Below are 13312 nucleotides of genomic sequence, written 5' to 3'. Positions count from 1 at the left end.
GGGATAAAGGGATCGTGGGATACTGAGGGAGGAGCTGGGATGTAACACAAGTATAGAAAGCTAACCAGTTAATAAGTATAGAAACCCAACCAGGTCGTGCATGTGCAAGACCGGAGGGTTAGGACTTCGATGGGAAGATAGGACTTCAATGAGAAACCAAGGTGGCAAGGGAGCCCCTTCTGGTGATTCAGACAGGTCGTGACCTGTTTGGGCCGCCGCGGGAGCGGACTGCCTGGCAGGATGTACCTATGGTCTGACCCGGCGGAGGCACTGCTTATGTTCTTATGTTCTTAACACTAAAGTTATAAAGAAGAATAGACTATATCAGTGGTCTCAAACTCAAACCCTTTGCAGGGCCACATTTTGGACTTGGAGGTACTTGGAGGGCCTCAGAAATAAATAGTTAATGTCTTATTAAAGAATTGACAATTTTGCATGAGGTAAAACTCTTTATAGTTTATAAATCTTTCCTTTTAGCTAAGTCTTAATAATAATATTGTCATTTATAGCTAAAGGGACACATGATCAAGAAACTGTTTTATTTTACTTTTGTGATTATGATAAACATACTGAGGGCCTCAAAATAGTACCTGGCGGGCCGCATGTGGCCCCCGGGCCGCGTGTTTGAGACCACTGGACTATATAATCTTACTAGCAAAACCTAAAAAACGTTTTGAGTATAACCAGAAAATAGGCTAAGCACATTGGCAATTATATCAGTAGAGCCTGCACTAATGTCATTCATTCATTTATGAATCCACACTGGTTTATCTTATACTCTATTTTTTAAACTCTGACATGAAAACACTCTGTCTTGTCCTTTAATAGGCAATAAACGGAAGCACCAAAAAGTTTTCAGAGTAAACATTTATTTGGAGGTAGATGTAATGTGCAGCTCAGTAGTGTGAGAGGGTGTAACGTCTTGTTTATTTTGGAAAGGGTTTCTCACCCCACTCCCCATGCTCCATTACAAAGGTACAGATCTTTTAATGTTGTTCATTTCCCAGACTTTTGGCTCCAAGCCAATGAGGTGATATCTCTGGGTAGGACTAAACAGTTCCGAGGGATGCCTTTCAAAATCTAGCTAGTTTTTGATATTTCTAGGATGATCAATGTGGGGTTGATAGTCATTGTGGTTTAAACAAGTAGGGGAGGCTTCTATCTGCTTAAACCACACTGTGTGGGATGGATCCTGCTATGACAACTACCTGGGAAGTGCCAGGGTAGACATGGGCAGGGCTACTACAGTTAATCCAGAACACATCAATAAAAATCATCACTAACTCAAAAAAAATTCATTTGCCTAGACTGTATAAAGATAACAGAATTTTAATGAACACATGGAAAACATTACGATTTGTCAGCAACCTAACAAATATTCCTATTAGTAAATCAACAAATCAAACCATATGGCTAAACCCCAAGATTCAAATTGGCGGATTTAAGATCATCTGGAAGCATTGGATGATTGCAGGTATAAGGACTTTAAATGATGTTATTTTAAATGGTAAAGTGCTTGATTTTTCACAGTTGCAGCATAAATATGGTCTTAATAAATCACAAAGTTTTAGGTGGCTGAACTGAAGCAGGCCATTCAGGTAGGGTTCCCTGAATGGAAAAATCTGAATGCGAAATATAGTCTGGAATTTCTATGCTTTCAGGCAGACTTTCTGGGACACCAGGCCGCACAGTGGTATAAAATTATAAGTGAATATGTTGAAAAGAAACCCAAAAATGGTCTTAGAGACATTTGGAGCATTGAGATTAAGCATCAAATTTCAGCATCTCAATGGCCACAAATTTGGTCCTGGAGGATGAGATGTACAGTGTCTGCATCTATGAGACAAACTTGGTTTTTTCTTCTGCATAGAGCGTTTTGGACCCCAGTTAGACTACAAAAGTTAAATAGTTCAAAGTCTAATAGATATTGGCACTGTAATCTTGAAGTAGGGACTTTAGATCATCTTTTGTTTTATTGTCCCTTTATCTTAGCTTTTTGGAACTCAATTTGGGATCAAGTAAATTGTTTATTGGAAAAGCATGTGGCATTATCTTATGATACAGTACTATTTGGTATGTCTATGAGGAAAAAGAGCCAAATATCATCACATAACAATAAACTTTTATTGATAATGACAGGAGTCGCCATTCAGCATATCACAAGTAATTGGAAAAATTATAGTTGACTCAATTACAATTTCTGGTGGAACTCATTATGTCACATATATAAAATGGAAAGAGCAATAGCTATACAACAAGGAAGCTATAAGAAATTTAATAAAATTTGGGAGCCATTAACTTATTGTAATGAGTAAACACCATTTTCTATTGTAATGTACACCGTCTAATGATTGGGGGAGGGGGAGGTATATTTTACATTTTTCTTATTGGGGAAATAATAGAGGAATGATGGGAGGGGAGGGTGGTAATTTTATGTATTGTGAGATAAATCAGAAAGATTGTCAAGTGATGTGTTTAATTGTATTGTTTTATTGTTTGTGCACTTGATGTAAGATTGAAAACGAATAAAGAATTTGAAAAAAAAAAAAAAAAATTAATTTGCTATATACTGTACATTTCCCCCCTCTTCTACAAAGCCGCGCGGCAATAGCCCCGAAGCCCTTTAAGGGGTCCTTTTACAAAGCCGCACTAGCGGTTTTATCACACGCACCGGATTAGTGCGTGCTAGCAGGAAATCTACCTTCTCAAAAGGAGGCGGTAACGGCTAGCGCATGCAGCAATCTAGCGCGCGCTATTCCGCGCGTTAAGGCCCTAGCGCGGCTTTGTAAAAGAAGTCCTAAATCTCTATGGGTTTCGGGGCCGTTATCATACAGGCAGCCGACAGGAGCGGATCCGTGTCCCTCCCGCCCTTCATCTTTAAGGTAAAATGTGGAGGGGTGGAGGGGGCAGCAGGGAAGTGCAGGGGACAGGGAGGGGGGAGGGAGTTTACTTGCTAGCAGGAGAGAGTGGGCATCTCTCCCGTTTGGGGGGGTCGGTCGGGTTAGGTTTGACTGCAGTGGAAGAGAGTGGGCATCTCTCCCGCTGCAGTGGGGGGGGGGTTGTTGGGGGTCAGGTTAGGTTTGACTGCAGCAGGGAAGAGTGGTCATCTCTCCTGCTGCTGGGAGGGGGGGTGTCGTCAGGGCTCGGCTTCAGTTAGTGTTTTGTGCAGCAGAAAAGAGTGGGCATCTCTCCCGCTGCAAGGGGGGGGGGCTTGGGTTGTGCTGTGTTAGGATTTCTAGCAGTCTCAACACTGACCGGCACCCCTGGACCATTCAGTTGTGTTTTTTTTTTATGTAAAAGCTGATGCCGCTTTTAGAAAATGGCTCGGCAATTTTTAAAAATCCAACAGAGGGCTCATTTCAATATTGAAGAGCCCATTTGCATGTCAGTGTCGGAGACTGCTAGAATCCTTGCTAAAGAGGGAGATAATCCCTTTTGATAAATCGTCGTTAAACTGCCGGAAAATAGTTTAGCGACGGCATTAAAGTTTTGAGAATCTGGCCCTAACTCATTTATTTAAGGACAAAGTTATCTAACACCCATATGAAACTTAATAACTGGTTGTACCATCTTTAACAGCGATAATTGCAATCTTGGATAGCAGCAGTTTCTGCTTTGCTACTCTCCCCTGAATCCCATCTTTGCCCAGTGTCTTTCTTATTGTGGACACTGGGTAAGAATGGGACCTTAGCTGACTTTAGCTGAGGCTAAGAGGCCTGCATTTTTTTGAATGCTACTCTGGGATGTTCTGTGAATTCCCAGATGAATTTTCACTATAGCTTTGAGGGAATTTTGGCAGACCAGCCCTTTCTGGGATGATTTACCACTATTCCAAGTCTTCATTATTTGGAGATAATGGCTCATACTATGGTTTGATGGTATCTCAGTACTTTATAAATGGCTTTGTGATTCTTTCCAGACTTCAGCAACATTTTTTCTCATCTCTTCTGGAATTTCCTTTGATTGTGGCATATGGTTTACTTTATTTAATATACTGCCTTTCCTCCGACAATAACTAGGCAGTGTACATTAAAAAAATATATCTTCCAGCTTCAAGAACACCAGTTGCTGACAGGAAAGAGAGAGTGTTCCTATAGAAACTCTTGTAAGGAGGAGAGTGTGGGGCAGTGGCTAGAGCTACAGCCTCAGCACCCTGAGGTTGTGGAGTTCAAATCCCATGCTGCTCCCTGTGACCCTGGACAAGTCACTTAATCCTCCACTGTCCCAGGTACATTAAATAGATTGTGAGCCTACCGGGAGAAATAAGGAAAATGCGTGAAGTACCTGTATGTAAACTGTTTTGAGTGTGGTAGTGTAACTACAAAAAGGCAATATACAAGTCCCAGTTATAGGTTCGATATAAAGTATTTATGAGGTTTAGATTCATCAGGGCTGGCTGCAATTAAGCCTGACTGTGTGCAGTCAACTGAATCTAACTAGCAATTCAATTTCATCGTTTGTTTGAGTAACTAAGGGGGCAGTTACTTTTTCACACCAGTGATATGGGTGTTAGATAACCCTGTTCCTTAAATAAATGAAGTAATGATTTAAACACTTATGTGTTTACTCAGGTTCCCTTTCTCTAATATTACATGGTGTTTAACAATCAGAAACTATATATGCAACAATAGGGGAAACTGGGATGGGGTGGAGTGGGTGGCTTTTTCACATTACTGTACATTTAAAGAAATGTTCTGGAACGTATCATGCTCATATATGAGGGATGAATTTTGTTAAGTATAGTGAAGATGCTTCACAAACACTGTGCAATGCTCAAGTATTGCAGTCTGGGTTTTAATAAGGTACAGTGGTAAAGATTAGAAATTGTCTCTGCCAAAGCTTGGGATTCAGAGTTTCAAAATCAGTCTCCTCTCACAGAGCATTGTAAAATCTGAATTCAATCTGTATGTATGTACATGTGTATATACAGTATGGGGCTCATAATCGAAATGGAAATACGTCTAAAAACTGGCCTAAATCGGAACTTGGACGATCAGTAATACAATTCATCCAAGTGCCGATAATCAAATCGGGTTTTAGACGTATCTAAAAACAACTTAGACCTTTTCAGTGCTGCTGTACGACCAGAGCTAAAAGGGGTGTTTTAGGAGGAGTGGTGAGGGCAGAACCTGGGCTGATCTAAACTTAGTCGTACTGCAAGTATATCCAAAAGTGTAATGAGGCTGCCTGGACGGAACTTGTACGTTGTAACTTAGGCCATGTAAAACCAGGTCTAAGTGCCAAAAAGGTATCCAAAGTGACCAGATAAGCACTACAGACACAAAGTACAGACCCCCCACACTGCTCCAGTGATCACTGGCCCTCCCCCACAGCACCTTAAAAATTGGAATAAAAATGTACATACCTGCCTCCAGAACATCAACACCTGGCATAGCAAAGCCTAGTAGAGCAGCACAGAGGTGGCTTAAGTAGTGTGGGAGGTGGTCCATAAGCCGCTCTAACTATTGCATTTATGGTAGAACATGTGTACCCCTCAACCCCCCCCAACTCTACTGTACTGCCATATAGGTGCCACCTACAGCCGTGAGGACTATTGGGGTGGTAGACAGGTGGGTCTAATAGGTTTTGTGGGTGTTTTGTGGGGTTCACCATGACCTATAAGGGAGTTATGGTGAGATGTTTATGTGGCACCCTTTTTGTGAAGTTTGCAGCAGTGCCCTGTAAGGTGTCCCACTTCTCTGTTGCCATGTCTAGGTGTCCAGTCCATTACTTTGCTGGCTCCTCCCATGTCCAAAAGGTCCTTTTCTAGGCATTTTTGACTTGTATGAATTTTTGGACGAAAATGAGGTATAAAGATAGGCGACTTCGCTGTCTGGGCGATCAAACAGCTGGATGTACAGTTAGACGACTCTCAAAAACCAAAATATTTTGGATGTATTTTTTGAGAATGGACTTTAGATACTGCCGACTTTGGGTGACTAGCAACTTATGCCCAAAACGGACTTAGATGTTTCTTTTGATTATGCCCGCCCACGTTTCTATGTATATACAGTATATAAGTATATATGTGTTTTCTTTTGCAGCTTGCCAATGTTTACCTTACGGCTCCTATAGAAGGACATGTGACTCAATAACTGGGCAGTGTGACTGTTGGCCAGGCATCACTGGACAGCTCTGTGACAGATGCATTCCAGGGTTTGGAACATTTCCTAATTGCCAAGGTATGGCTTATATGAAAAACTTCATGCAGTGTTGGGTTTAGAAAAAAAAATCCATTCTGTATTCAATGCAGGGCCAAAGTGGATCTCATGCTGCAAAGATGAATTTTATGAAATTCTCTTACATTGCATTCAGTGAAGCAAAGCTATTATTTATTTGCTGTCCTTCTTCCTACCTCCAATACTGAGGCAATCTGATAAAATTATTTTTTTAATTAAAACAGCTTTGTGGGTGGGCACCACTGTGCTAGCATAGATTAAGTGATTAGACTTCAGAGGGTGATGGCTAATGGAAATCACTCTGAAGAGAGGAGGGTAAGTCGTGGAGTTGTTCAGGAAGCTCTCAAGAAGACATTACTGTTCATTGTGTTTGTGAGCAATATTGTAGAAGGATTAGAAATATGAATGTGTACAGTCGACTCCCCCTAAGTGCACGTCGGTTAAGCGCACACTTTGGTTATCCGCACCCAACACCCACGGTCCTGTTTTTTTTACATTAAAGTCAATGGACGTAAACTCCGGATAGTTGCAATTTGGATAAGCACACAATCTGCTTATGCGCACTGATGTCATAGGTCCCACCTCTATTCTTTCATGTTACCTTCACTCCGGTTAAATGCAATCACGTTCTGACTGGGAGGAAAGCCAGTTGGCAGAACAGATTGGCCACAATAGCTAGGCTGAGACAGCTGGGAAAGTGAGTGCTCCACTTCCACTCAAGCTGTAGGGCATAGCTTTCCTGTACTTTAGGCTCCAGCAGCCCACGCGCCATATTTAAACTGAGCCGGATTAACTACAGCCTCCCTCCTCCTCCCCTCCCCACTCCTATTAAGCGCACACTCTGTTTAAGCACACATGGTGACCCGGTCCGAAGGCCGTGCACTTAAGCGGAGTCAACTGTATTTGCAGGTGATACTGAGATCTGTGACATCCAAGAGGGAATAGACAGAATGTGGGTGATGTAGAAAGAATGTGGGTAATGTAGAAAAAATTAAGTTATAAGAGTAATTCTGTAACTATGTACTTGGAGTGTCCCTTTGCATGTGTATATGCTCAAAAAGTAACAATTACTATGCTATGGTGGGAAAATGCAAGGGCGCATACGGTGTCTGGGTTAACAGCTGAAAATTAACCCCCTTAAAAGTTTAGCAAGCAAATGTGCCTTTGACCTGTTTGCAAGATTTCAACTGCGCACAGGTCAAAGCTGTCTTATAATTTTATACTAACTCTTATATTCTTCTGTTTTGGTTAAGTCCTTTTAATGTGTAACTTTATATAAATTTAAGGTGTCGGCGTTGATTGTGACCCTGCTGGAACCATCCATTCCCATTCTGTAAGTACTGTATTGGAGAATACAATACATTTTATGTTGTCTTTACTCTAATTGAATGCTGGTAAACTGCTCCTTGTGACCTTGGGCAAATCACTTAATCCCCCCATTGCCCCAGGTACATTAGGTAGATTGTGAGCCTGCTGGGACAGACAGGGAAAAATGCTTCAGTACCTGAATAAATTTATGTAAACTGTTCTGAGTTCCCTGGGGAGAACGGTATAGAAAAATGAACAAATAAATAAATGAGATATTACTAGTGAGCTCAGGCAAAATGCTTAATATCTCTTTTGGTGGCTCAGTCATTCCCCAACCTTGGTGCACCCTCCTGTCATTAAAATCAACAGTGGTATCTGAAGACTTAAGGGTGGCCAGTGGAATGCCAATTTTTATAAAAGGTTCTAGGGTGATCCAGGAAATTACAGAATAATAATATAATAAAAGACAGCAGATAAAGACCTGAAAGGTCCATCCAGTCTGTCCAATAGTTACATGCACTATAAATTCATGATTAAATTCAATTGTCTTTTTTCTTTGATATTTCTGGGACATAGACCGTAAAAGCCTGACCAGTACTGTCCTTAGGTTCCAACTACTGGAGTTGCTATTGAAGCTCACTCCAGCCTATCCAAACCATCTTGTCATTTGTGGGATACAGCCTGTAAAAGTCTGCCCAGCACTGTCCTCATGTTCCAAATTACCGGAGTTTCTGTTGAAGCCTTGCCCAGCATTTTTTTGGAAATATCTGCAGTGTTCTCTCAAGATTGCGTTTCTTTTGGACACTGTGTCAGGCAACAGGATTTGTATAATACATACCGCAAGTAATCATTTTGACTTGTTTTTTGGCTTTTTGGCGCCATCTACTGGGCTACCTTTTACACCCCTTGAAGAAGGCCTATTCGGCCAAAACTTGAACCGTGTTGGGGTCCAGTATACAGTATAGTCTAGTACAAGGACTTTATTTGCCTGACACGTTTATTTATACATATGTGCATTTTTTAACTTGTATTTGTTGATATTTTAATAAATCAGTTGTCCTCATTGCGGTTTGACTTGTGTCCTTTCCCCACTCCATTTTTTGCTTGCACAGTTCACATGTGGTGTTGTGATTTTTTTTTCCTTTGTATTATATGAAGCCTACCCCAGACCATCCTAAACTAAATTGCCAAATAAGGGATACAGATCACGCAAGTCTGCCCAGTAAAGTCTTAGTTCTTCATTTTATACCATTCATTTTCTAATTAGAAATCCTCTGTGTTCATCCCACGCTTTTTTGAATTCTGTCACTGTTTTCATCTCCACCACTTCCCTTGGGAGGGCATTCCAGGTATTAACCACCCTCTCTGTGAAAAATAATTTTCTAGCATTACTCCTAAGTCTACCACCCCACAACCTCAATTCATGCCCTCTAGTTTTACCATTTTCCCTTCTCTGGAAAAGATTTATTTCTATATTAATATCTTTGCATAATTTCCTACAAGAAAAGCCCATAAGCCATTATTGAGATGGCATGGGGAAATCCACTGCTTATTCCTAGGATAAGTAACATAAAATCAGCTTTCTCCTTGGGATCTTGCCAGGTACTTGTGACCTGGGTTAGCCACTGTCAAAAACAGCATAGTGGGCTTGACGGACCTTTAATCTATCTTGAATATGGCAAAAGTTTTTTATTTATAGAAAATTAAATAATTAAGTAATCAAGAAAATTCTTGTACAGAAGAGCTCAACCCATACATGATATATTACAATGCAATTAATCAAGTCAAAGGGAAATGAAACCATATGAGGGTTTTTTTTTTTTAATAAATCTTTATTCATTTTTATCTCGTACATCAAGTGAAGATACACATATTAAATCAATTTTTCAAAACACTTGAAATTATAATCATATAATCTTATAGAATAAGAATAAATACCCCCCCAATGATCAATAGTTTATACTTGGATAGGGATGGGATATATGTATAATATTGTCAATTAAGAACCAAATGAGTTTAAGCTAAAGTCTATGATATAGAAGAGGGTGGATAAGAAAAAAATATTTAAATACCAATAATGAAAGGAATTATAACAAAAGGTCAGCGAAGTTCTTCTAATTAAATCTCTTCTATACAGTAAACCCCCTCTAATTCGTGGTTCGTGAATTGCAGACTCAGTAATTCGCGGTATTTTCCGACCGCCACTTCCTTGAACTAAAGTTATGGTTACATCAATCAGGAGCTGCTTTGAGCTGCTATCTGGCTTATCAAAGCAGCTCCTGACTGGTGTAGCCTGACTTTAGTAACAGGAAGAGGCGGTAGGAGCATACCGCAAGTGATTTTCTGCACCCGCCAGCACCCCAGCTGCCCTCTCCTGCCTCACCTGCCTTTTGACAGATGAAAAACTGTAATCACATTTTTTCGAAATTAAGTTTCGGGGGAGTACTGTAGTACCTTCAACAACAGGAGACAAAGGAGGAGCAGGAATCAAAGACTTCTTTGCCACCAAAATATTGGATCAAAAAATATATAATGTACAGATCTGTACTTCACAATACATTTACAAGGAATTTAAAAAAAATACAATGCTCCTAACTGTAATACTCTAGATTTTAACAAAAGAAATTGTTTTCTCTTTTTTATGCATCTCTCTTGAGACATCAGGAAAAACATTTCTTTTTAAATCAAAAATCTTTTTAACATGATGACGAAAAAAATATTCTCGACAACGACTCTTTGTCAGAGATTAAAGCAAAAGTGACCACCATTGTAGCTGTTGTTACATTTCCTTGATCCGAATGCTCCAATATATTAGAAACCTCCAGAGTATCCATTTCAACTAAAGCTTCTATTTGTGGCTGTTCCTCTTGTTTGTTAAAAGCAGGGAGATAATAAGCCTTTACAATAGGTTCAGGAGCAATCATTAATATTTCCATTAAATATTTTTTGAACTCTCAATTGTTTAGGAAAATTCAAAAACCTCAAATTTGTAGCTCTGGAAGTATTCTCCAAATTTTCCACCTCAAGTTATTTTTAAAGTTTCATTCACAGACTGATAAGTAGTAACTTTCTTATTCAGGTCCTCCACTTTAGGAGACAAAAGCAAAATGGCTGTAGCAGACTTTTCAACTTTTCCTTCCAAGACTTGAACTCTCAGATTAAGAGCATTAGTTTGTGGAGTTAATACCTTTGCCATCTCTGATAAAACTTCCCAAACTACATCTAAGGTTATTACAGAGGGGTGATTTACCAAAGAAGAAGGAATTGGAACAGTTGCCATTGAAGAGGAAATTCAGAAATCTCTGCTCCAAATACACCCCTATAGTCTCTGGTGTCAAAGATATCTGACTTTGCAGGACAGCTTTGGTTCCTGACCTTTGCAGGGAGCTCTCAGCTACTCCTGCTCTGCTGGTATCACCTCCCCCCAGCAACTGCGACACCTCTTCGGGAGAAGAAATGCTGTTGGGGGGGGGGGGAAGAAACGCTGCACAGGAGGGTTTCTGAGATCCAGGCTTAATGAGGTGTCAGGCCCAGGGGAAAACCAGTAGCTCCTGCTTCCTGGCATCTCACAGGCAGGCTTTCAGCACTAGACATTGAACAAAAGGGTCTATTGGGCCCATCACAGGAGTGCTCATGGTCTCGGAGGGATAGACATGGGGTTTCCCCTTTCGTTTCACCATTGTGGCAGGTAAGGAAAGCAGTCAGAGAGCAAACACTAGACCTCCACTATCTTGACTCCACCATCTTGACTCCATCCTCTGTCCAAGTATGGCAACTCTTATGTTCTTATGAGGTGATCACATTTGCAGATGATCTGAAACTATTCAAAGTTGTTGTTTTTAAATACATACTTTAAATATAGGAAAATGAAAAGATAATTGCAGAAAATCATACACAGTAATTCAAGGAAACCAAATTATACTTCTCTTAAGCCTCCATTACTAGGGATATCAGACGTCCGGATTACCCCAGATGGCTTTTCAAAACCCGGCACTTTGTCCGGGTTTTGAAAAGCCTCCCTCAAATACGCCACCAGACAGGAGGACGACGCGATGACATCTCACTCATGTGCGTGCGCGTGATGTCATCGTGTCGCTTGCATGCATGCCCTCCTGTCCAACCAGGGCAAGCAGCAGGGGGCGGGGCTAGGGTGGGATTGCGAGCGAGACTGGAGCATGGTGGGGCAGGGATGGGTGGAACTTGGCGGGCTTGGGGGGGGCAAGTCTAAGGGGTCCAGATTTTCTGTAACCCTATCCTTTACAAAAAAAGGGTGAGTACAAATCTTATCAAATGAAACAAAAAAAAGTATTATTGATTTGAGGCATACAGCTCTCAGACAAAACCAAATATAGTGGTAACTTTACGAACTTAATTCATTCCAAAAGCATGCTCGTAATCCAAAGTACTTGTATATCAAAGCAACTTTCCCCATAGGCCATAATGGCAACGCTGACAATTTGTTCCACAACCGAAAAGGTGCCAAGGAACTGGGAGGAAGTGGCGAGGGGTGGCCCAGCGGTGTGTACCTGTCGGGTGCTGCAGCACCGCCTCAAGGAAACGCCTCCTCTGTTCGCCAGCTACTGGAGAACCCCTGATCCCACGCAGCACCGTTTTGGGGGGATGCCTCTTCCATCCGCCAGCCGCTGGAGAACCGCTGAGCCCACACAGCGCCGCTTCAGGGGGATACTTCTTTCGTCCGCCGGCCAGCCTTCCATTGACGTTGTGCGTGATCATACGCAACGTGCAGGTGGGACAGCGCTCGGCTGTGTGGGCTCAGAGGCTCTCCAACATGGTGCGGAAGGCACCATATCCTACATTACCTTAATTATTTGCTATTTTGCACAGGCAAGCCATATCTGAAATCACCACTCTCATTCCTGAATACATCCTACTAGGGGCCTGCACCTTTTTCTGCTTCATGTTAGCATGTGGTATGAAACTGCTGTGATATCATGTAGTGGGGAGGAGAAGGTTGGACAGGTAGTCCTACAAATCTGCCTAATCAGAGTGATCAATGATAGCAAGTGACTCTTCATTTGTACCCTCTCACTTTCCCCTTTAAAACCTCTAGTTCTATTCTATTTTCCCCTTCCTGTTTCCATCTGTTCCTCAACTGTCACCTAATCCACTAAGCTTCTCTTGAAAACTATTTGTTTAGTACAAACTTGCTATACTGTTCTTTCTGCACAGTATCAGAACTGTTTTCCCTCCGAAATTAACAGAGAATAAAAGCTTGGAAAGGAACTGGTATCAGGACAAAGTAAAGGACAGAATACTGTAAAATAAATTATAAAATTTCCAGGTTAGCCAACCATTCTCCCCAGCTCCTCTCCGCTCTATTTACCAAAAGCTACTGAGGAAAACTGAATTTTTCAGGAATCTCAGCTCTAGAGGTAATGCGCTCCATAATGCTGAAAAATATAGTCAGAGACATAGTTAAGTTAGTCAGTTTTGTGTCTGAGACTGTTGTTCCTGAGATAAATGGTATTAGATGAGGTAATGTGTGTGAGCTTAGTATAAAATTATCTATGTGCTAGTATTAAGATGTTGAATTTGATTCGATAAAATACTGGAGTCCAATGATATTCTTTAAACTAAAGAGTAACATGGAGGAGTGACCTAGTGGTTAGGGCTGCAGCCTCAGCACCCTGCGGTTGCAGGTTCAGGCCCAATGCTGCTCCTTCTGACCCTGGGCAAGTCACTGACACTCCATTGCCGCAGGTATGTTAAGTCAGATTGTGAGCCCACTGGGACAGGTAGGGAGAAATATTTGAGTACCTGAACGTAAACCATTTAGACTATAAGTGGTCTTTAAATACTTAAAT

The 13312-nt window shown here is 41.2% G+C and overlaps 1 protein-coding gene across 1 annotated transcript in view; it reads left to right on the top strand.

Moving 5' to 3' along the window:
- Positions 1 to 13312, top strand: part of LAMA3 (laminin subunit alpha 3) — a 509154-nt gene that overhangs the window by 130545 nt on the left and 365297 nt on the right. Inside the window, exons 16-17 of the mRNA XM_033933874.1 lie at positions 6045 to 6182; positions 7466 to 7512. Of these exons, the coding sequence (XP_033789765.1) occupies positions 6045 to 6182; positions 7466 to 7512 (185 nt within the window). The remainder of the gene's footprint in view (positions 1 to 6044; positions 6183 to 7465; positions 7513 to 13312) is intronic.

This window comes from Geotrypetes seraphini, chromosome 2 (assembly GCF_902459505.1).
Source record: "Geotrypetes seraphini chromosome 2, aGeoSer1.1, whole genome shotgun sequence".
NCBI classification, from domain to species: domain Eukaryota; kingdom Metazoa; phylum Chordata; class Amphibia; order Gymnophiona; family Dermophiidae; genus Geotrypetes; species Geotrypetes seraphini.
The sequence above is the reverse complement of the archived record's forward strand: the minus strand, read 5'-3'. Positions and strand labels throughout refer to the sequence as shown.